Source organism: Mytilus californianus, unplaced genomic scaffold (genome assembly GCF_021869535.1).
Source record: "Mytilus californianus isolate M0D057914Y unplaced genomic scaffold, xbMytCali1.0.p SCAF_2, whole genome shotgun sequence".
Classification (NCBI taxonomy): domain Eukaryota; kingdom Metazoa; phylum Mollusca; class Bivalvia; order Mytilida; family Mytilidae; genus Mytilus; species Mytilus californianus.
In genome coordinates this window covers 69241790-69268585 of record NW_026262668.1, presented here as the reverse complement: position 1 = coordinate 69268585, position 26796 = coordinate 69241790, and the positions used below count along the sequence as shown (strand labels likewise).

The 26796-nt window shown below is 32.7% G+C and overlaps 2 protein-coding genes across 4 annotated transcripts in view; one reads left to right on the top strand and one right to left on the bottom strand.

The window, feature by feature from the left end:
• The window catches only part of LOC127728151 (40S ribosomal protein S18), an 821762-nt gene that overhangs the window by 680886 nt on the left and 114080 nt on the right, over positions 1 to 26796 (top strand). The window lies entirely within an intron of this gene.
• The window catches only part of LOC127728086 (arylsulfatase J-like), a 28335-nt gene continuing 10322 nt past the window's right edge, over positions 8784 to 26796 (bottom strand). Inside the window, exons 5-8 of one of the 2 annotated variants that reach the window (XM_052235302.1) lie at positions 25884 to 25979; positions 21657 to 21900; positions 17340 to 17491; positions 8784 to 9487 (exon numbers count right to left, since the gene is read on the bottom strand). In XM_052235302.1, coding sequence (XP_052091262.1) covers positions 9222 to 9487; positions 17340 to 17491; positions 21657 to 21900; positions 25884 to 25979 — 758 coding nt within the window. In that variant the 3' untranslated portion in view covers positions 8784 to 9221. Of the gene's footprint in view, positions 9488 to 13607; positions 16140 to 17339; positions 17492 to 21656; positions 21901 to 25883; positions 25980 to 26796 lie in introns of those variants that run through there. The other variant, XM_052235301.1, reaches the window with a different exon arrangement.

Here is a 26796-nt window from a genome sequence, read left to right as displayed (position 1 = left end):
GAACCAAAATCGGCACGAAACTACTCTCGGTACAAACGAAATTTGGGCGAAACGACCAAAATTTAAATGATCACGTGGTATTTTTATCGGTTTTGGATAATCCGCATGTTTACCGTATTTTATAAAACATAAGCGACGCAGTTACTTGCTGAGCATTATGTTCATATTTTAAAAATACATTATTTACTTATTCCACAGTGTAGAGTCGTTACGAACCCTTTTCGGGTAAAACGGACTCTAATGCTTTCGTTTGCATCTCTTCTGGCAAGTTTTATCTTCGGACCATCAAAACAATTAGAAGCTCCGTGTATATCTCTTTCATGACAAGGCTGTATAATAGAATTATTCAGGTCACGCATCGGTGACGCAGGTTAGCTGTACTTCTTTATAGCATATGCTATTGGAAAAGTATAAGGTATATCATGATTCCAAGAATAAAGTCATTTAGGACCATAAAATACTTCACTGGCTTTCTTCCGATAAATTTGGTAAGACTCCTTTAGCGTCACCAATGTTTCCTTAAAGTCAACTTGGTAATCAAGAGAAAAGGTTTCATAGTCAACATTCGGTAATGAATATAGCATGTCATCACACATGTGTCGAAGATCCCATAATCGAGGGTTTCCACGTGAAAAATCAGTGAAATCAGTGTTGGATTGCTCTAATCTCAACTTCACAATTTTCGCATTATCACAAATTTTAGTTGGTCTTCTGGTGGTATTTTCATACAGAGTCTTCGTCCCTGTCTATATCATTTGCCAAAGAACTAAAATAAAATTAGCTTGAACTACAGTTGTACTTTCCTCAGTCCAACAAACCTACAACAAGTTTTATGTTTCAAAGCTGCCATTTTTGCAAGTATCTATGTTATGTACTTTGCATGAGAGTATAATAAGAATATGTCATGAGAATGATTTAAATAATACAATGTATTAAATCTAAAATTTAAATTATTCATCGAAAATGTTGTTTTCCTTAAACGTCTTATATTTCAATTGTGAACAAGCTGATAATTTAAAAGACTGAAAAAGTTCAAAACCCAAATGAAACGGTATTGCACACTAAACGCTTCACTGAAACTTGAAATGTAGGCAATATTAGTATTTTTGCATTAAAAATGTATGAATTTCATAGCCATATCTTGACTAATGAACTTTCATTATGTCAGTACCTAAATTTTACCAAACAGCCCCTAAACTGAACAAAAAGACCTTAAACTTAACTTGCACTCAGATATTAAAGAAACTGATAATCGTAAGAAATGTGAATTTAACATGCAGCAAATCTTTTTTTAAGTAATTTATATACCAAAAAAAAAAACGACTTGGACCTTAAGTTGAGCGGACGGACAACCAAGTAAACGGCCTGACGGATGTACAGAACAATGGTTATTTTCCCTTGATTTTGTAGACAGTACAAGATGGAATTCGAATTTTGACCGAATGAAGAAATTACATTATATATACCAGTATGATCTATTCATTTAATCCCGAACTTTATAGTCTTTGATATAATTGTTTTGTCTAAATTAGACCCTGTACCATGTTATATATGCAACAATCGTCATAATTTCCACCTCCCTTAATCTTAATCATTGGCTCGAACACCCGAAAAACCACGTCTTGCTTCCTCTAACTTATACCACGTTTCCAGTGTGTAGTTATTTGTAGGGTTTAGTAGTTATGAATTAAAATCTGTTTCTCCCAAATATTTTTTAAAACCCGCCATGACTTTAAAATTTGACCTTTTGTCCCTAAAATATTGCTGGAACTTTTCTTCAATCCATCTTTTAGGCAATCTCTTAGTGTTAATGAGTTTTTAATATTCCGTGTACAAGACATTTGACTCTGATATTCGGAGTATAATGTGTAGTACTCATATCAAAATTTCATGCACTTCCATCAGAAGAAATTTAGGCTAGTTATTTAACGTGACTGTAAATAAATGTGATAATTCTACCACATATTTCAACAACGTAAAGCAGAAAGGGAACAATTTACCAGTTAACGTAGCTATTGTATTGATTTCCGAATTTGTTCCGTGTTCCAATTCTTTGACGAACTTCCACTAAATGTTGTCCTCAACTTCAATATTTCTAACCAATTTGTATTAGTTTTTCTAAAAACTCTTCTAAGATTCTAGTCTTATTCATACGAATGATATTCTGCCTGGGATCTTAAATGTTCTTCTTCGTTTAAGCAAAACACATGATCTCTGTTTCATAGAAGCCATATTGTGTATGTGTTTGTGGAAGGCCGTCTGGAGAGTTTAAGGTTAATCCAATTAAATGCACCAACTTTGCTTCCGTCTGAACGTCTGGTGTCTGTTTTGTTCCTTCGATCAAAGTGTCAATAGCGAGTTATTGATCGAAAGTAACCTCTTAACAATAAGTTGAATTTGGTAAATCATACACTAATATTTGCATAAACATATCGCGATTTTCTCCATTTTTCTTCTGCTTCATTCTGGATTTTTTGGACAGCCGCTGTTTGCTTTTAGAACAAAACTCTTAAGTCAGGAAAATGGCCATTTTTATATTATAGTTCGTTTCTGTGTGTGTTACATTTTAATGTTGTGTTTTTGTTGTGTCGTTGTTCTCCTCTTATATTTGATGCGTTTCCCTCAGTTTTAGTTTGTAACCCGGATTTGTTTTTATCTCTATCGATTTATGAATTTCGAACAGCGGTATACTACTGTTGCCTTTATTTAGATATTTGATTGGAAATGAAACTATTTGTTCAATGATACTAAGTTTTGACATTTTTACTGGATTGCTCTGGGACATTACGTTTTTTGTTGTTTTTCTTTATATGATTGTTTCCAAATCTAAACAGCACTGCTTTGAACATACCAATGAATCCGATACTAGAATTTCGTTTCCAAATAAGTCTTGATCGCAATTGCTCTCATTAAGGCTATTTTTCAAATCTATATTAAGTATATTACTATTTTTCAACGGATTTTAAAGGTTCATGTCTGACACAAAACATTGGTTTGCTCAAATTAGTGCTGTTTAGATTTGGAAACAATCATTTCAAGAGTTGAAAGAGGCGGTAAAATGCTTTCCAAAGTTCCATGGTCTCGTCAAAGTAAAACATTTCAGTTTGTTTTAAGAGGATATAATCTAGCAACTCCCAAATGCAATAAACGAATTAAACAAATAATATTTAAAGGAAGTAAGTTCACGTTGATCAATTTAAAAAGACAGACGAAATATCTGAGAAGTCATAGGACGGAATGATGTTAATTAATTTGCCAGTAGTCAATTCTGCTTCGCATGGCCAAAATAACTGGGGTTTTTATCTGCAAATACGGGTATTTGTCCTCTTATTTTAGGGACTTGTAAAACCTTTTAACAAAATCCTGGATTTTGGACCGAATTGTTCGGTGTTTTGATGTGATTTGACGTTATAAGTCCATATCGACTACCCGATCGACTATCACTGTATTCACTGCAATTTCACTCACAATTGGATATGTCTTTGCATCTGAGTACCTAGTATGAATATTTGTAACATCACAGACTTCCAGAATATTCTACTGTTGGGATAATTTGGCATTCAATTGTGCATACACATTGCATTTCAGTATAAAAGAAAAGAAAGTATATGCATGTAATAGGAAATCTAGATTGTATTTTTTCAGTTTTATCTGGGACTAAAACAGGGTACAAGGTTTTAGTCACGCTTTTCATGAAAAATCAGCTAATTCGTTCCTTAAGTATTACAAATGTTACAATCTACCATACGACAAAATGCTCACATGGTACCTGCCAGACAAGAGCTGCGATCTCGTAGGTGAACAGATTGGCTGAACGTAGTAATTTTCAACTTTACACCTTCACTTGCAAGTTGATCCAAATTTGGTGTTTTTTATTTCTGATCCATGATAACCAACGTCATTGAAACCATAGTCATCAGCTAAAATTAGAATAATGTTCGGACGTGCTCCAGCACTTTCTGCTGCACGGCAGAATATAAAGTCATTGAAAATAATTATCAGTAACTGAAGCATTGTCATGCATACGACAGTAAACTGTGTCGTATTGGCAATCATATCACATTTCCCTATATTTATATTTGTGAATTTATATATACTAAACAACAAAATGTGAGTCTACATTTTCAAGATATGCAAAATATGGGTTACAAGAGACAATAAAAAGTAATTATCTTTTCCATTAATACGGAAATATTGAATCTTGTTGATGAATGTTAAACTTTGAGCATTGGACGAATTAAAGAAAGCAAAACCATATCACACAAAAACGTGGCAGCAACCTAAAAAGGCGATATGTTTTTTTACAAATGAGGAACAACTTAGATTATCTCAAAGAATTTCCAATACGCTTGGTTTTTTTATTTTAACTTTCATCTAAAAAATGAGTACCACTGAGTATTGTTTCTTTAGTTGACAAGTATATTAAAAAGTGCTGTCATATCACAAAGCAAACTTTATGCAAACTTAAATCACTTCAGATAAAGTGCTGATGTGTTGTCAACAGCTGTGAAATTTACAGTTACACACACTTTGTTAGTTCAATTAAAAGGTCGATTTTTATTTTATTCTGAATTTCAAATCATTAAGTGTTCATAGATTTTAGATTTTAGTGTTCATGCCGTGCATTATTTCTATGGCGGCGGGAAACTGTGCCTTTAATACTTTTTCATCAACTTGAAAAAAAACCACATGAATTGAAATAGTGAATGGATGAATTACATAAATGCTGCTTCTTTGAATGAGTGCTTTGGCAGGTTTCGATTGTTAATTACCTTTATCAGATTACTGCAGCCATGTCGTTTTCATATTTACATTCTCAGAATGACCCATCTGAAGATTGGTAATTTGACATATGTATGAAATGCATTGGTTCATGTTCATGAGTTTGCAACATCTACAGAAGGATTAAATTGTACAACAGTGGATAATCTTTCAAAATGCATCAGATTGAATAAGTATATTGGTAGACAGTCTAAGTCATCTATTTCGTAACCATCCTTACTGTAATACGGAAAGGCGTTAAACGACATTGACTTCCCATAAGGGGTTGCGCGGTCGGTCAAAACCATCCTTAAACCAAAGAATGAATATCATCGACTACTTATAAAGTATCCTTATTAAATTTGGCGAATGTTACCAAAGGGACATTCAAACTCATAAGTCGAAAATAAACTGACCACGCCATGGTTAAAAAAAGAAAAAGACCAACAGACAAACAGCATTACACAAAACACAGCATAGAAAACTAAAGACTGAGCAACACGAACACAACCAAAAACTGGGGGTGATCTCAGGTGCTCCGGAAGAGTAAGCAGATCCTGTTCCACATGTGGCACCCGTCGTGTTGGACATGTTAGTACAAGCCGGTAATAAGCCTAATTCGGTAGGTCACATTCGGGGAAAAGGGGACGGGATTGTAGTTACGACAATTGGAACATATCCGCTGTCATCTGTGAAACGGATATTCCATAACGGTCAACCAACTCGTGATGGCGTCTGTAAAATTAACGAAGTGATGATTTCAACTTCACAACTTTGAACTCTGGGTTTAATAGCTTCCATAATCAGCAGAAACCCTCTTTCAAGTAAATCAAATAGTTTACTCCTTCGTTGCTGTCGCCCTTTTTGTTGAAGCTAACGTCCGTGATGTGTAGTCTGGGGTATTTAAAAAAAATGCAACGTCAGTTTTGATTAAACCGTGTTGATTTGTAAAACAGAATTTTTATATCATCTAAATTCATATATCTTTCACAGACAAAACAGAAAATAAATAAACAAACAGTTTAATATTGGTAGTTCCTTTAAAAACCTTATTTTTGAACGGATTTCTTTTCTTTACTTATCATGGATGTTGTAATTGCGAAGTTGTAAGAAACTTCAATTGATTTTGTATCAAGGGGGAAACAGGGACTTCACGCAGTCAGCGTCCAACATATGTTTCGGGCTCGGTTTCGGGAAGGGTGAACAGCAATGAAACATCAATCCAATAACAAAATAGAGACATTTAGACATCTTAATCGTACTGTATTAACAAATAAATAAGTGCTTATATCACATGTTAGGATGCACATATGAAACCAGCAGAATAGAAAAAGCAAATGACAAAGATACAACGTTGATAGTCAAAAACCATAAGTCGAAAAACAGACAACACAATAGCAAAAAATGTTATCAAACTTTGAAGATATTATCTATTGAGCATAATGTGAAGTACAAGTATAATGCAAGTGTTATCCTTCAGAATTGAAATATTAAATGGCCTTAACATTATTTGAAAAGCCTGAACCTGAAAAACTCTTGTTTAGAGTACAAGCTATTTTTAAGATATTTTCTTGTTACAAATTCAATATTACAATTTGACATTCTGCTTGCAGTAAATCCAATACTAGTCTGTACCTTTCAAAACAATTTGGTATATTGTTGTTTTGTGAAGGTAAAAAACAACTACTGAACAGTCTGAACATAGACTGAACAGATGGTAATTGACTGCAAACGAATTGTCTAAACAGAACTGAACAGAACACAATGGATAATTCTAAAATTGACTGAAAGACAAATCATGACTTAATGATTTTAAATGCTTCGGACGCATGACATTTATAAAGTGTTGTTTTCACTTTTTTAAAGCGCTGGTCAAATTAAAACGTCACTTCAGTTCAAAACTTGTTTACTGGTGCTTCATTACAAGTTCAATGGGATAGATGTGATTGATGTTGTCATCCATATTTGAAATATACATTGATAACACGATCTTTACAGCAGAAAGTGAAGTTAAAGGGTAATGCTTGCTAACTAAACTCATGTATGAAGTCTCATACGAACATAGGAAAAGTCGACAAAAAGAGTAGCATACTAAATTCACGAACACAACGAATGTGTTGACAACAAAAACAATAAGCATCTTGCTTAGTCAGTTTATTTTTGACTTATGAGTTTGAATGTCCCTTAGGTATCTTTCGCCTCCCTTTTGATGATGTTAATTTCAGAGAACTTTTTGTTTGAATAGTTTGTATCAAAATACAACTGGAGCCAATTTACTTATAAAACTACATTCAGTTTACAATTCGGCGATATATTTTCAATCACTGTATAACACAACTTGATTTTGTAATATTCTTTTTCTGGATAGTGACTTTTTTAAACAAGAGTGAACATGCTAAAATGTCTCGCCTTCTTTACCTATCATAATTGAATTTCATACCATACACCAAATATAGTTAGACTATTGCTTATAGTATCTGAGAAACAGACCTAAATATGAAAATTGATTATTGACCAATGAACCTTAAAAATGAGGTCAAGTTCAGATGAATCCTACCATACAACATGAACACCATTCAATCATTCCATACACTGAATATAGTTGATACATTGCTTATAGTATCTGAGAAACAGACATTACCATGAAAACTTAACATTGACTAATGTATCATGAAAATGAGGTCAAGGTCACATGAACTCTGCCAGACAAACATGTTCACCTAACAATTATTCCATACACCAAATATTGCTGACATATTACTTATAGTTTCTAATAAACGGACAAAATCATGAAAACTTAACATTGACTAATGAACCATGAACGTGAGGTCAATGTCGGATGAAATCTGCCAGACAGACATGTTCACCTTAAAACAATTCCGTTCACCAAATATAATGGCCCTATTGATTAAAGTATCTGAGAAATAGACCAAACTGGAAAAATTTAATATAAGCCAATGAACTATGTAAAAAAGGTCAGGGTCAGATGAAACCTGCCAGACAGACATGTACACCTTACAAACATTTCTTAACCAAAATACAGCATATAAATTGTTTATACTATCTAAGAAACAGACCAAGCCACATAAAACTAACACTGACCAATGAACTATGAAAATGAGGTCAAGGTCAGATGAAACTTGCCAGCATGACATATACACCTCACAATCATTCCACACACCAGAGTTGACTTATTGCTTATAGTATCTGAGATACTGACTTAACCACGAAAACTTCACCTGGATTTCTGATCCATGAAATGAGGTCAAGGTCAGTAAAACCTTGTCTGACGAACATGTAGATTTTGCAAGGATCCGATATACCAAATATTGTTAATCTATTACTAATAATAAGTGAGTATGTCACATGACAAAAAACTCTGATTTTTTTCAAGCAGTTCCTGAAGCATGAAAATGAGGCCAAGGACAATGGTTATATGACAGATGGAAACTTCGTAACATAAGGCATCTGCATACAAGGTATGAAGCATCCAGGTCTTCTACCTTTTGAAATATAAAGCTTTATACAAATAGTTTACGCCTTCTTTGCTGCCGCCCTTGTCTGGTTGTATTCCCTATGTCTTGCATGCTGTGATTTTTGATGCAGACAAGCAAAAAATAAGTGTGATCAGTAAACAATCAAAAGCTCATGTTAATGCATTGACAATGAAGCAGTTTAATAATGAAAATCATGTTAGACTGTATCACCCTAAACAGCTAAAACACTTCAGTAGTACATAATAGTGTGTACAGCAAAAATATAAGCTGATACCGATTTACCTGAGCACAACACAACTGCTGATGCCATCTATATATATGTAGGTAATAAAATTATCCCTTAGATACACTTTTAACACCATTTTGAAACAAACATTTCCAATGTAGTAGAAGAATTGCTTTCTTCTGTCTCTACAAGAAGAACATCTGATATATTTGGGGAAATAAATGGCGTTTTAGAGTTCCAGGATAACATCTGTTGCACCAAGCTCTCATAATAGGTATGAAATGAAGGTTAATATAACAAAATGTGTATATATTTATTTAATCCATACTTAAGTAACATATGATATAGAAAATTGTAAAGTAACATAAAAAAAATTCTGATAAAAAAATTTAAAAAAATATTATCAAATCCATCTGATGTCTTTAAAAAATGCATAGAGTAAATATAAGGAATGTATTGACATATATAAGTGAGATTCATTCAAAAGATAGGAAAAAAATGTTCAAACATTTTACCATCACCTCGATGAAGCAAACAGATGATAAAATAACAACAACAATTTCTTTACTCTGTCATAGAATAAGCACACCAAATCTATTTATCCTATTAAATGTAAATATAAGGTTTATGTAATTTAGAATAGCAAACACCTTAACAGTCAATAAAAACTGTTTTGAGTGAATGAAACATATTGCACAAGTCCTGGATTTTTAACACAAAACATTTAAGCTATGTTATTACATCCACGGTCCCCAGTAGCCGTCAAGAAGGTCAGGATTGCCTCTTCTATCTTCCTTAGGATATCGGCATGGGACAGCAGTATTGTTAAAACTTTGTAACATGTCTAACATTGTCTTAACAATATCTGGATATTTATTGGATAAATCAATATGTTCATTTGGGTCTTCAGCGATATTAAACAGCCAGAGATTTTTCCTCTCACTTTCATACTGATATATGGCAGATAGATGTGAGGTTGGTTCGGGTATCCAACTACCATTTCCTGAAAAGATAATAGTATAATATTTTTATATAGTTTATAACTTACACTTGTGTAAAATTGAGAATGGAAATAGGGAATGTGTCTCAAAGAGACAACAACCCGACCATAGAGCAGACAACAGCCGAAGGCCACCAATGGGTCTTCAATGCAGCGTGAAACTCCTGCACCCGGAGGTGTCATTCAGCTGGCCCCTAAACAAATATGTGTACTAGTTCAGTGATAATGGACGTCATACTAAACTCCAAATTATACACAAGAAACTAAAATTAAAAATGATACAAGACTAACAAAGGCCAGAGGCTCCATGTATGTTGAACAAGAATTCACATGTTATATTTTCAATACCATCATTTCTTAGTATTCAATAGCATGAAGTTCTATGGTACATCCAATGTTGACTTGTAAAATAAAATCCTTTCATATTCAGCACCAGCTATTTATCTTTTTTCTAACATTTTTGTAGGAGGACAGGCATTGGGTTTGGGTTTTTTTTTGGGTTTTTATTCTTAATTTCTTGAAAAAAAATATTTGTTTCAACAGTAAAGTGAAAAAATAGTTTGTTTTAATTAATAATTTGTAAGAAAAAAATAGTGAAAACTTTGACTTTAAAATAGTTTTTGTCCCTGTATATCATTAAAATAAAGTTTGTTTTTGATATATGAATGAATTAATAAATAATTTATTAACCCTTTCACCGATAGCTGCCCAGACAGAAGCTACTCTGAGACGATGGCTTCCCTGGCTACTATTACTCAAGTGGGAGATCTTCATAATAAATGTCAATAAAAACTTGTCTGTAGTTATTTGTGTCTTTTTTTCATTCACTAACACCATGTTCACAGTTTTGTTCATGTTTTGATAATTTTTTCTTCATAAAATATTTAAATTTTCAAATTTTCGGCATTATCTAGGTGAAATTCCAAAAAAATGCTCTTTGACCCAAAATCGTAGTTTTTTAACCCAAAACGGCAAAATTTTCAAAAATTTAATGAGGCTGTACAAATTCCTTACACTGAACGATGTCCATTCCAAGTGTTTTGTACATAAAACGACATTTTATGTCAAAAAAGTATACTAGTTTGGCTTCAATTCTTCCATATTCTTTCAAAAAAAATGTTCCCTCATTTCAAATTCTCATAAATTCCGTAAATTTCCTCTGATTTTGACACGGTTTTCAACAAACGGAAGCGCCATGTTTACACTTTCATCCGGGGATTCAACAAAGAAAGATAACTCGTATTTGCACTGTTTTGAGCGGGAAATATAAAAGAGGTACTCCGATCCCGGTAAAACGGGACTCATCGTCAGCTGTCTGAAGCGTGAATCCCGGTAAACCGGGACTCATCGGCGAAAGGGTTGAAGTGCAACCTAAATTGACATAATACACTATACAAAAGTTATGTTCATTTATATTTTCAGCCAGCCATATAGGCTTACAAAGCACTGTCATATTTAAATATAGAGGTTCATATTACGATATAACTAAAATTAAAAGAATTGGTTGTCATGAGGAAAAAAATCCCATGCCTTCAAGTATGATGAAAGGTCAGTGTCTTAGCTATTAAGTTTATCAGATAAACAATATAAACACAAATTTGAAAAGAACAGTTCTATTCAAAGATTTTATTTTACCAAGAACTGATTAGTGCTCTCATATTCAAGCACTGGATTTCACTCAGAACTGGTAACAATACAATATTTAGGAAATACATTTCAAAAACATATTTTAATCATAGATTCATATAATTGTGTTGGATTCAGATTAGGTACCTTGAACACTAGAGCGATTTAAAACAGTTGAAGCCATAAAATAGTGAAACATCTCTATAGCTTCTGATCTACATAGTGCAATTATTCAAGGTTGATTTTTTTATAATGAAAACCATATTTTAAACATTTTAACAGAATCATTGTAAAATTGCAGTTAAATAGCTTTTTACAGGGAAACCCTGACAAAAAATATCAAACTCTGAGTTAATGTCAAAAATAACATGAATTTTCAAAATATTTTCATCCAGTAAAATTAAGAACTTCTGCAAATTAAATGACTTGATCCAGAATGTAACAGGCATTCTACCCCTCAAACATGTAGTTTGTTTTGTAATTCAAATCTAAACTGTATATGAGTTACCTGGATTCCCTGTAATTAATTTCCAATCTTATGGCAGTTCTTACTCGACTATCAAATGTGCCATTGTATGCTGGTTCACCAACTCTATGAAATAATGGGTCTATGTTATGGAGAAGAACCTTTCTAGGACTTTCAATGCCTTCACTGAAATAAATAAATACATAACAAATGTTATTTTGTAAAATTTGATTTCTGATGGATTATCATAGTTAGTTTCTCGATATGTAAACTAGATGTGTTTAAAAATTGTAACAATCTAATCAGTGGAGAATCCTGAATTTTTGTGTGAAGATAAGACGGCTAAAAATTGTCCAACAAGCATGATGAAGCAAACATGATCATCATCAGATTTATCTACTTCAACTAAGAACTTCTGCAAATTAAATGACTTGATCCAGAATGTAACAGGCATTCTACCCCTCAAACATGTAGTTTGTTTTGTAATTCAAATCTAAACTGTATATGAGTTACCTGGTTCAAAGTATTATTTTCTACAAATCAAAACAAAAATGGTTGCATATTGCAAGCAATAATGGAGTCACTCCAAACTATTCCCATGGCAACAGCATCAATTTTGAAATTCCTATAATCAGATGAGACATCAAGACATGACAGGCCATATTACTGTAAAGTTTCATAAAAAATTGGAACAATTTTCAATTTTCTACATTTCTGCTGTTATCATGGTAATGGCAGTCATTTTGAAAATTCCAAAAGTCAGATGACACATCTACACACAACCAATGACATTGCTGTAAAGTTTCATTAAGTTTGGTACACTTTTTTCAATTTCTCACATTTGTCCATGCTAATGGTGACCATTTTTAAAATTCCAAAGTCAAACTGCACATCTACTTCCGTTCACCAAATATAATGGCCCTATTGATTAAAGTATCTGAGAAATAGACCAAACTGGAAAAATTTAATATAAGCCAATGAACTATGTAAAAAAGGTCAGGGTCAGATGAAACCTGCCAGACAGACATGTACACCTTACAAACATTTCTTAACCAAAATACAGCATATAAATTGTTTATACTATCTAAGAAACAGACCAAGCCACATAAAACTAACACTGACCAATGAACTATGAAAATGAGGTCAAGGTCAGATGAAACTTGCCAGCATGACATATACACCTCACAATCATTCCACACACCAGAGTTGACTTATTGCTTATAGTATCTGAGATACTGACTTAACCACGAAAACTTCACCTGGATTTCTGATCCATGAAATGAGGTCAAGGTCAGTAAAACCTTGTCTGACGAACATGTAGATTTTGCAAGGATCCGATATACCAAATATTGTTAATCTATTACTAATAATAAGTGAGTATGTCACATGACAAAAAATTCAAGCAGTTCCTGAAGCATGAAAATGAGGCCAAGGACAATGGTTATATGACAGATGGAAACTTCGTAACATAAGGCATCTGCATACAAGGTATGAAGCATCCAGGTCTTCTACCTTTTGAAATATAAAGCTTTATACAAATAGTTTACGCCTTCTTTGCTGCCGCCCTTGTCTGGTTGTATTCCCTATGTCTTGCATGCTGTGATTTTTGATGCAGACAAGCAAAAAATAAGTGTGATCAGTAATCAATCAAAAGCTCATGTTAATGCATGGACAATGAAGCAGTTTAATAATGAAAATCATGTTAGACTGTATCACCCTAAACAGCTAAAACACTTCAGTAGTACATAATAGTGTGTACAGCAAAAATATAAGCTGATACCGATTTACCTGAGCACAACACAACTGCTGATGCCATCTATATATATGTAGGTAATAAAATTATCCCTTAGATACACTTTTAACACCATTTTGAAACAAACATTTCCAATGTAGTAGAAGAACTGCTTTCTTCTGTCTCTACCAGAAGAACATCTGATATATTTGGGAAAATAAATGGCGTTTTAGAGTTCCAGGATAACATCTGTTGCACCAAGCTCTCATAATAGGTATGAAATGAAGGTTAATATAACAAAATGTGTATATATTTATTTAATCCATACTTGAGTAACATATGATATAGAAAATTGTAAAGTAACATAAAAAAAATTCTGATAAAAAAATTTTAAAAAATATTATCAAATCCATCTGATGTCTTTAAACTAGAGGCTCTAAAGAGCCTGTGTCGCTCACCTTGGTCTATGTGAATATTAAACAAAGGACGCAGATGGATTCATGACAAAATTGTGTTTTGGTGATGGTGATGTGTTTGTACATCTTAATTTACTGAACATTTTTCCTGCTTACAATTATCTCGATCTATAATTAACTTGGCCCAGTAGTTTCAGAGGAGAAGATTTTTGTAAAAGATTACTAAGATTTACGAAAAAATGGTTAAAAATTGACTATAAAGGGCAATAACTCCTAAAGTGGTCAACTGACAATTTCGGTCATGTTGACTTATTTGTAGATCTTACTTTGCCGACATTTATTGTTTTTTACAGTTTATCTCTATCTATAATAATATTCAAGATAATAACCAAAAACAGCAAAATTACCTTAAAATTACCAATTCAGGGGCAGCAACCCAACAACGGGTTGTCCGATTCATCTGAAAATTTCAGGGCAGATAGATCTTGACCTGATAAACAATTTTACTTCATGTCAGATTTGCTTTAAATGCTTTGGTTTTTGAGTTAAAAGCCAAAAACTGAATTTTACCCCCATGTTCTATTTTTAGCCGTGGCGGCCATCTTGGTTGGTTGACCAGGTCACGCCACACATTTTTAAAACTAGATAACCAAATGATGATTGTGGCCAAGTTTGGTTTAATTTGGCAACGTAGTTTCAGAGGAGAAGATTTTTGTAAAAGATTACTAAGATTTACGAAAAATTGTTAAAAATTGACTATAAAGGGCAATAACTCCTAAAGGGGTCAACTGACCATTTCAGTCATGTTGACTTATTTGTTAATCTTACTTTGCTGAACATTATTGCTGTTTACAGTTTATCTCTATCTATAATAATATTCAAGATAATAACCAAAAACAGCAAAATTTCCTTAAAATTACCAATTCAGGGGCAGCAACCCAACAACAGGTTGTTCGATTCATCTGAAAATTTCAGGGCAGATAGATCTTGACCTGATAAACAATTTTAATTCATGTCAGATTTGCTCTAAATGCTTTGGTTTTTGAGTTATAAGCCAAAAACTGCATTTTACCCCTATGTTTTATTTTTAGCTGTGGCGGCCATCTTGGTTGGTTGGCCGGGTCACGCCACACATTTTTTAAACTAGATACCCCAATGATGATTGTGGCCAAGTTTAATTTAATTTGGCCCAGTTGTTTCAGAGGAGAAGATTTTTGTAAAAGATTACTAAGATTTACGAAAAATGGTTAAAAATTGACTATAAAGGGCAATTACTCCTAAAGGGGTCAACTGACAATTTCGGTTATAATGACTTATTTGTAAATCTTACTTTGCTGAACATTATTGCTGTTTACAGTTTATCTCTATCTATAATAATATTCAAGATAATAACCAAAAACAGCAAAATTTCCTTAAAATTACCAATTCAGGGGCAGCAACCCAATAACGGGTTGTCCGATTCATCTGAAAATTTCAGGGCAGATAGATCTTGACCTGATGAACAATTTTACCCCATGTCAGATTTGCTCTTAATGCTTTGGTTTTTGAGTTATAAGCCAAAAACTGCATTTTACCCCTATGTTCTATTTTTAGCAATGGCAACCATCTTGGTAGGTTGGCGGGGTCATCGGACACATTTTTTAAACTAGATACTTGAATGATGATTGTGTTTAAGTTTGGGTGCATTTGGCCCAGTAGTTTCAGAGGAGAAGATTTTTGTAAAAGTTTGCGGACGACGGACGACGGACGACGGACGCAGGACGACGGACGCAGGACGACGGACGACGGACGCAAAGTGATGAGAAAAGCTCACTTGACCTTTCAGGTCAGGTGAGCTAAAAATGCATAGAGTAAATATAAGGAATGTATTGACATATATAAGTGAGATTCATTCAAAAGATAGGAAAAAAATGTTCAAACATTTTACCATCACCTCGATGAAGCAAACAGATGATAAAATAACTACAACAATTTCTTTACTCTGTCATAGAATAAGCACACCAAATCTATTTATCCTATTAAATGTAAATATAAGGTTTATGTAATTTAGAATAGCAAACACCTTAACAGTCAATAAAAACTGTTTCGAGTGAATGAAACATATTGCACAAGTCCTGGATTTTTAACACAAAACATTTAAGCTATGATATTACATCCACGGTCCCCAGTAGCCATCAAGAAGGTCAGGATTGCCTCTTCTATCTTCCTTAGGATATCGGCATGGGACAGCAGTATTGTTAAAACTTTGTAACATGTCTAACATTGTCTTAACAATATCTGGATATTTATTGGATAAATCGATATGTTCATTTGGGTCTTCAGCGATATTAAACAGCCAGAGATTTTTCCTCTCACTTTCATACTGGTATATAGCAGATAGATGTGAGGTTGGTTCGGGTATCCAACTACCATTTCCTGAAAAGTTAATAGTATAATATTTGTATATAGTTTATAACTTACACTTGTGTACATGTATGTTGAACAAGAATTCACATGTTATTTTTTCAATACCATCATTTAGTATTCAATAGCATGAAGTTCTATGGTACATCCAATGTTGACTTGTAAAATAAAATCCTTTCATATTCGGCAGCAGCTATTTATCTTTTTTCTAACATTTTTGTAGGAGGAGAGGCATTGGGTTTGGGTTTTTTTTTAATTGTTTGATTCTTAATTTCTTGAAAAAAATTATTTGTTTCAAAAGTGAAATGAAAAAATAGTTTGTTTTGATTAATAATTAGTAAAAAAAAAATAGTGAAAACTTTGACTTTAAAATAGTTTTTGTTCATGTATATCATTAAAAAAAAGTTTGTTTTTGATATATGAATGAATTAATAATTTATTAAAGTGCAACCTAAATTGACATAATACAATATACAAAAGTTATGTTCATTTATATTTTCAGCCAGCCATATAGGTTTACAAAGCACTGTCATTTTTAAATATAGAGGTTTATATTACGATATAACTAAAATTAAAAGAATTATGTGTCATGAGGAAAAAAATCCCATGCTTTCAAGTATGATGAAAGGTCAGTGTCTTAGCTATTAAGTTTATCAGATAAACAATATAAACACAAATTTGAAAAGAACAGTTCTACTCAAATATTTTATTTTACCAAGAACTGATTAGTGCTCTCATATTCAAGCACTGGATTTCACTCAGAACTGGTAACAATACAATATTTAGGAAATACATTTCAAAAACATATTTTAATCATAAATTCATATAATTTTGTTGGATTCAGATTGGGTACCTTGAACACTAGGGCGATTTAAAACAGTTGAAGCCATAAAATAGTGAAACATCTCTATAGATTCTGATCTGCATAGTGCAATTATTCAAGGTTTATTTTTTATAATGAAAACCATATTTTAAACCTTTAACCGAATCATTGTAAAATTGCAGTTAAATAGCTTTTTACAGGGAAACCCTGACAAAAAATATCAAACTCTGAGTTTATGTCAAAAATAACATGAATTTTCAAAATATTTTCATCCAGTAAAATTAAGAATTTCTGTGAATTAAATGACTGGATCCAGAATGTAACAGGCATTCTACCCCTCAAACATGTAGTTTGTTTTGTAATTCAAATCTAAACTGTATATGAGTTACCTGGATTCCCTGTAATTAATTTCCAATCTTTGTATCTTATGGCAGCTCTTACTCTACTATCAAATGTGCCATTGTATGCTGGTTCACCAACTCTATGAAATAATGGGTCTATGTTATGGAGAAGAACCTTTCTAGGACTTTCAATGCCTTCACTGAAATAAATAAACACATAACATATATTATTTTGTAAAATTGGATTTCTGATGGATTGTCATAGTTAGTTTCTCGATATGTAAAAAGTAAAATCACAAAAATACTGAACTCCGAGGAAAATTCAATCGGAAAGTCCCTAATTTCATGGCAAAATCAAATGACAAAACACATCAAACGAATGGACAACAACTGTCATATTCCTGACTTGGTACAGGCATTTTCAAATGTAGAAAATGGTGGATTGAACCTGGTTTTATAGCGCTAAACCTCTCACTTGTATGACAGTCTCATCAAATTCCGTTATATTTACAACTATGGGTGAACAAAACAGACATAATAAATAAAATAGTCAAAATATGGGTAAAGCAGTCATCACTGTGCTACAATATCAAAACAAACAATCATTTACAAAAAAGCACAAAAGCATCTATCAAATTAAAAACCACATTCATTGCTTCATGTGTCTGACGTCAGAAAATGTAAACGTCACATAAGAAGAAATTTTGTCGTTCAATGTTTATTCAAAACAATTTAATAATTTCACATGGGGAATGTTGGTATACAGGGTTAAAAAATCAAAAGTTATGTTAGAATTAATTTCAGAAATAGACCGAGATTTAAAATTGTTCAGAAGTTCTTTAGAATTTTTAAGAATCCACATATGGTAAATACCACTACGCGAGTAAAATAAATTTGTCGTTTGTCGTTCAAAGTATTTTCAAATTGATAATAGAACAATAACATAATGACATATAATAGAACAATAATATAATGACGGGATCTTTTAAAGTACAGAGTCACGTTATAAGAACCAAAGAAACACAAAAGGTCGCATATACAAAACACATCAGCAAAAATGAAAGATAATACAAACACATTGACGGGATGTATAAGTACCTAGCCACGTCAAATGGATATCACAGAAAACAAACCAAACAGTAAAAGTAATATTAATAATAGAACAAAGACAAATGAAAGAACAATATAACACGTTGTTAAGATGATAAACAACGTCAGTACGCAGAATCTATACTTCAAGACCATCATGTATTATTTGTGAAGATGATACGGAATATTTATCAACAAGTTCTTGGTACCTTCCGATGAACTTTTTTAGAAAAAGGACGAGACGTTCTTTGACATACCCTTGGTTCATCAACTTTCTGCTCAGACACTGGTGACATTTTACAAAGTCTGAGTAGGAGCTGCAAGCTCTTGAATATCGAATAAGTTGGGAAATGTATATCCCATATGCAGGTGAAGTTGGTATATTGCTACTAAGGTGGGGGAAATTTATAATTTTAAAATTAAAATCGTCTCGTTTGTCATAGATTCTGGTACTGAAATGACTGTGTATGTCAAATTCAAGATATAAGTCTAAAAATGAGGCGGAGGAAGCCGTGTCTGTTGTTTCTTTAATTTCTAGTTCTGGGGGATATATTAATGGAATTTAAACTAGATGTGTTTAAAAATTGTAACAATCTAATCAGTGGAGAATCCTGAATTTTCGTGTGAAGATAAGACGGCTAAAAAATGTCCAACAAGTATGATGAAGCAAACATGATAATCATCAGATTGATCTAATTCAACTCAAAGTATTATTTTCTACAAATCAAAACAAAAATGATTGCATATTGCAAGCAATAATGGAATCACTCCAAACTATTCCAATGGCAACAGCATCAATTTTGAAAATCCTATAATCAGATGAGACATCAAGACATGACAGGCCATATTACTGTAAAGTTTCATAAAAAATTGGAACAATTTTCAATTTTCTACATTTCTGCTGTTATCATGGTAATGGCAGTCATTTTGAAAATTCCAAAAGTCAGATGACACATCTACACACAACCAATGACATTGCTGTAAAGTTTCATTAAGTTTGGTACACTTTTCAATTTCTCACATTTGTCCATGCTAATGGTGACCATTTTTAAAATTCCAAAGTCAAACTGCACATCTACATACTGTGGTTATCATTATGCATAAGATCCATCAAGATTGGTCGTCAACTTTTGTAAAGCCTTATTACAACAAGAGTGCACACGCTGAAATGTCTCGCCTTCTTTACTAATCATTGATATTATGTTGATAGTCCTAAATATAAAGCTTTATTACAACTGCCACATAAACTTAACATTAACCAAGTAAACTAAACATTGACCAATGAACCATGAAAATGAGGTCAAGGTCAGATAAACCATGCAAGGCAGGCATGTACAGCTAACAAATCTTCCATACAACAAATATAGTTGACCTATTGCTTATAGTTTAAGAAAAACAGACCAAAACACAAAAACTTAACACTGAGCAATGAACCTTAAAAATGAGGTCAAGGTCAAATAAAACCTGCGTGACTGACATATAGATCATAAAATATTTCAATACACCAAATATAGTTGAAATATTGCATATATAGTATTAGAAAAAAAGACCAAAACTCAAAAACTTAACTTTGACCACTGAACCATGAAAATGAGGTCAAGGTCAGATGACACCTGCCAGCTAGACATGTACACCTTACAATCATTCCATACACCAAATATAGTAGACCTATTGCATACAGCATAAGAAAAACAGACCAAAACACAATAACTTAACTATAACCACTGAACCATGAAAATGAGGTGAAGGTCAGATGACACCTGCCAGTTGGACATGTACACCTTACAATCATTCCATACACCAAATATAGTAGACCTATTGCATACAGTATAAGAAAAACAGACCAAAACACAAAAACTTAACTATAACCACTGAACCATGAAAATGAGGTCAAAGTCAGATGACACCTGCCAGTTGGACATGTACACCTTACAGTCCTTCCATACACCGAATATACTAGACCTATTGCTTATAGTATCTGAGATATGGACTTGACCACCAAAACTTAACCTTGTTCACTGATCCTTGAAATGAGGTCGAGGTCAAGTGAAAACTGTCTGACGGGCATGAGGACCTTGCAAGGTACACAAATACCAAATATAGTTATCCTATTACTTATAATAAGAGAGAATTTAACATTACAAAAAATCTTAACTTTTTTTTCAAGTAGTCACTGAACCATGAAAATGAGGTCAAGGACATTGGACATGTGACTGACGGAAACTTCGTAACATGAGGCATCCATATACAAAGTATGAAGCATCCAGATCTTCTACCTTCTAAAATATAAAGCTTTTAAGAAGTTAGCTAACGCAGCCGCCGCCGCCGCCGCCGCCGCCGGATCACTATCCCTATGTCAAGCTTTCTGCGACAAAAGTCGCAGGCTTGACAAAAATCATTGAAAGAATAATAAGAAGAACTAGATTTGCCATTGCAAGCAATAGCGGATGTCACCCCTGTCTAACATTTGCCACTAAACTGCAGCCATTTTCAAACTTTTAAACAGTGAATCCACCTTTATGCATGACGGCACATATTTCTGTAAATTTTCAGATAGATTGAAGATTTAAAATTTTTTCACTTATTTGCTGTTACCATGTTTAGTTGGCCATTTTGGAAATTCCAAGTAAAAATGGCACATCTGCACACGCCAATTACCATTTCTGTAAAATTTCATTAAGTTTTAAGCACTTTATATTTTTTCGCATGGTAGCCATTTTGAAAATTTCAAAGTCAAAGTCAAAGAGCAAGTGTACACCAGTTTACATTTCTGTCAAATTTCATTAAGTTTAGAACACTTTCCTTTTTTTTTAATTTTTGCTATTTCCATGGCAATGGCAGCCATCTTGAAAATGCCAACGCCAATTACAAATCTGCACTTGGTTGTTAACATTATTATGAACCATCAACTTGGGTCCATTCAATTCCGAGATCCAGAGTGTACAATAAGTGTGGAAGAAAAATAATCATAAAACAAAAAAGAAACGTAGAATAACAATACGTCACCCAAACTCTGTTCGGAGTGACATAATCATAGAAAAGAAATGAAGGAATAGCAATATGTCAGCCAACTTTCATTTAGGGTGACATAATAATATCATTGTAACAACTCTTGTTGGCCATATGTTCATGGATATAGGAAAGTAATTTACAACTCTCATTTCAAATTTTTGGACACTTCTAATGGTATTTATTTCTCTTTTGAATCAGGAGTTACAGCGTTATTAATTACAAATTTGATAATAGCTAGGAATTGAAATTAATTTTTTTACTAACCTGATAGTTTTCCACTGATCATAGCCATCCAGAGGTTTTGTTCCATTTAGATCTCCCCCAGCAAGACCAATCAGTGTAGGGTACCAGTCTGTAACATGCATCAATTCTTTAGAACTGGTCCCTTTGTTTTTAAGCATATTACCATGAACAAATCCAACTCCTCTCATTCCACCTTCCCATAATGAGGCTTTCCATCCCCTCAATGGCCAATTATTTCCTCCAGAAAGGATTTGTCCACCATTGTCTAATTATAATTGAAAAGAAGAATTAACATGATTAAATATGAAAAAAGTAAATTAATGCACACATTCAAAACAATAAAATTGTTGCTTTTTTGTTTAGTAGTGTGAAGGACTAAAACAGAAGTTCATGAAGTGAATTTGAAACACTAGGCATCGCTGACCCTCAAAGCCTGCATTTTTATATTGTATGCAGATTTTGAAAGTGCAGACATGTAGTAAGAAACATAAAGCATATCTATCAAAGTTGAGGTATGTTTATATAAAGTTAAACAGACTGCACAACAGGATATGTAACCACTACAAATCATAGTGGTAAGTCCCCTTTGGACATTATTTACCACTGGGAAAGAAAATCTGGCCATGACTTACAATGGGCTTAAATAATTGGCTTATAACATTTTTTTTATACTTTTGACCTGTATAAGAACATATAAAGTATCACCCTCTTATTCAATAAAGCTTAATGATGCTGACAATAACATTGACAGACTCACACACAGATACAGATAATTTTAATAACCAATCAAGTTGCCCTTTGAAGGGCAGATTAATCACAATGTAATTATTCATAACATATTAAAAAAAACTAAACAATAAACTTATAAGATAATAATGGTCCATTAGAGTAATAATTGTATTGATTGTATAAAAAAACCTTTTTAACTTAATCATAAAATAGAAATGTCAACATAAATTTTTGTTTTTTCTTTCATATTGAGGATATCCAGCTAGATTTAGACAAAGAGAGACAACTCCATCATTCTCATATTTGAGATGTTGGTTTGATTTAGTAATGATATAATGAATCCCGATTTTTTTTTGTTAGTTTAGATATCATATTTAATATTAGTTTTAAAACAAAACTATCTTCATTAGTCATTAACCATAAAAAATGTACTCTCTAAAGAAAGCTTGATAAAAATTTTATATTTATAATTCTACAGTTTTGTAGAACAGCTCACTTGAGAGGTGAACATTGACCAAACTGTGTTTCTTAGTCATTCAAGTATTACCTTATAGTTACAGCAGTCCATCCATACTGACGGGAAGTATATGTGACTTGAGTGTCTTGCTGGGGAGTTATTGGCAAGTCAGGTCTGCCTAGATGTCTGTTTTTAGATTTCTTACAAAACGGTGACCTAGATTTTACAGAGCAGATTTCTTTTGGCCATATTATACCTCCTTGTGTTCCTGTACCACCTATGCATGTATTTATGATAAAAGTAAATACCTACAGCCCATACCAGTAACGTAGTGGCCATCAAAAGACTCCCACCCCCACCTGATTTTGGCTACTTTTCATGTTTTTCTGATTTTGAACTCTAAAAAGGCCATTAAAGTTGCCATATTTTCATAAACACACATCTTAGAAGAGTTTATGGACCATGAATTGCATGGTTGAAGTCCCTGCTGTCAAGACAGTTAAGCTGGGGCAGTTCTAAAAAAGTATGATGGGTCATACTGGCCATCAAAGAATGATGGTCGCCATCACGACTACAGGCGGGATTGGGGGCGAAGGGGTTAAAATATAACTTGTACACGTTAAAATCCTTAAATGACCTTAAAGTGGGCCTAAATTTCAGTATCTCAGACTATATGTATTGGAAACAGCAACCCAAGGACACAGATAACAAAATTTTGTTTTCTCCTTTACATGGATAGGTTAACGAAGGGCAAAAATTGGCCTTTAGATTTTAATGTTTTTCAAATCAGACTAAAATATTTCAAATTTCACATAGAAATAGTTGAGATATAGGTATTACTACAAAATAACTTCTTTTTGCACCTCACATTATAAATTTTGAAGTTATGACCTTATTTGTGTTGTATCATCACTTTTGATCCAATTTTTCCATAACTTTTAATATTTTTAGCATGTTTTACTCTGGCCGCCATCCATGATCTAGACTTGTTTTGTGTCTATGGATTTAAATTTAACCTTGGCACATTTTAGTAACAGAACATTTCAGATCCTAGGTTGTGGCCATAGTTTTTCTATAGTTTTTGTGTCCGAAGAATGCACAAAATTATCAAATTTTAACAACATCATTAAAATGTGCTGATTTTGGAGCCTACTACCATGTACTATTTAGAAGAAATTTGTTTTATCTAGCATTAAGGATTTTGGAATAGTTCCATTTAAGAACCAGATTTTGATATTTTATGATAATTTTAGCTCATATTCAAGACCATATTTTGCCAAAAGAGAACCTTGTCCTTTGACAAAGTGAACTTCTTGAGGCAATGAAAAATATAGGAAAGCACATCTACTAATACGTAGTACCATTTATATGTTTCATAACGAGTGAGTATTGGATATCACTTGATATCGACTCAAGTTATCTAATCTAAATATTATAATAAACGAGCCTCTGGCGAGTTTATTATTACTATTTAAATTAAATAACAAGAGTTGATATTAAGCAATTAATCCAATTCTCATGAGTTGTTAAACCTATTTCTCTTATGGTCAACACTCTCATTGTGTTAAATTAAAAATTCCGCAAATCGTTGATCTAGTCTTTTGAACATACGAATATGACGTCATGTGTTCTGTTCTGTCGTCAAAGTTTAATATTAGACATATAAAAATTTTTTGTACGCTTCAGAATGTAATAAGATTTAACAAAAGCAGATTTTCATGTGAAAAGTGTGAGTTTTTTGTATATCATTGAAGAAATCACATATGTCCGTTGCCATGGACTAAATGTATATTGTCTTAACCTTTGAAAGTCCAGATCACCTTGTCAGAGTGTGATACGGGAAATATCTCTTCATGCAAGAAATTGATAACAAGCCACAACCAGAAGAGAACAAATATATAGCATGCACTAAATGCTTAAATTTTTTTAATTTATACATGTATACATTTTTGTGTTGAGGCAGGCATTGAGGATTCAAGATTATGATACTAACACAAGAACAGGTTTTACTGTATGTCATGAAAGAGTTTTAATATATATAAAAACTAGAGGCTCTAAAGAGCCCGTGTTGCTCACCTATGTGCATCTTCAACAATGGATACTCTCCATCTTTGTGGACTAGAATACAATTTATGACAAAAATCTCTTCTTTGTTGATCTAGTCTTGCTGATCATTTTGGCTTATTTAAGTTTCTATCTATCTAATATAGTTTTTCAGAAAGTAGGCAACAAAGCAAAAAATGATAAAAATCTTTATTAAAGAGAACAACACAAATAAGGGGTCATCAAACGATTTAAACCATGTGGACTTATTTGTAGATCTTGTCTTGCTGATCGTTTTTGCCTATTTAAGTTTCTATCTATCTATTATACTTTTTCAGATATGAGGCAAAAATGCAAAAAATTTGTAAAATTGCCATTAAAGACGATTTCAACCATGTTGACTTATTTGTAGAACTTATGTTGCTTATCATTTTTGCTATATAAAGTTTCTCTCTATCTATTATAATTTTCAAGATAATAGGCAAAAATTTAAAAAGTTGGTAAAATTCGTCACTTAAGGGCAATAACTCCCATAAAAAGTCATCTGACAGTTTGGGCGTAAATGGACAATAGGTAGATCTCATAATTCCAAACATTTGTGCCCTTGTCAGATTTTCTCTTTTGATAGTGGTTTTCAAGATAATAGACAAAACTTGCATTTTATCCCTATGTTCTATATTTTTAGCCATGTCTGCCATCTTGGTTTGCAAGCAGGGTAATTGGACACATTTTTAAACTAGATACCCTAATGATGATTGTGGCCAAATTCGATTAAATCTGGATCAGAAGTTTCAGAGAAAAAGATTTTTGAAAAAGTTAAAGAAGACGACGGACCACGGACGACACGTTGAAAACTTCTGTATTAGCTCAGTTACTAGACTTCAGTTTAGCAAATTTTGAATTAATTTTTGCATTAACACAAAATTAAATCAATAATTTAATTTTTTATGTTTTCAAAAACCACATCACTCTCAATTTGTTCTTGCTTGGAGACTTTTTTTGCAAGATGAGTTACATACCAGTAGAAAATACAAGTAGTGTGTTGTTCCATATTCCTTTCTGTATAAATGTCTGAGTTATATTACCAATAGCTTCATCCATTGCTGATACCATACCTATAACAGAACAAAGATGTACACAATTTAAATTCTGATATATATATATATATATATATATATATATATATATATATATATATATATATAAATGCCTAAGAATGTAACTTTAACATGCTAATGAGTGTTATAAAAATAGTTGTTATATTTTATATATTTACGCAATATTTTGCTTAACAATTTAGCTTCATCAGGCGCGTGCAGCCATACAGATAAAAATCGGATGCTGTTAAGAAATTTTTGCAGCTTATCGTACATGTCCTTTAAATATATTTTAGATATTTGGATGATATTTTGGCTCTCAATAATGACGACTTCAGTATGTATACTAAAGAAATTTATCCTGTTGAACTTACTTTAAATAAAGCTAATACTAACAATGACCACTGCCCTTTCCTCGATCTTGATATCTACATCATTAACGGAAAGCTTAATACTAAAATATATGATAAAAGAGATGATTTTTCATTTCCTATCGTTATTTATCCATTTTCAGATGGTGACGTTCCCTTGTCACCATCTTACGGTGTTTATATATCTCAACTTGTACGATTCGCTCGTGTATGTAACAATGTTTTAGATTTTAACGAGAGAAATTTATGTATTACTGAAAAATTATTACACCAGGGTTTTCGATATCACAAACTAGTCAAAACATTTACTAAATTTTATCATCGGTATAAGGACATCATTCGTAAATATAGCTCAACATGCAGACTTCTTATACGTTCAGGTATTTCACATCCAATTTTTTATGGAAATATATAAGCACAAAAATGTCAGTATTCACCTCTGAAACTAACAAAACCTTTAAATA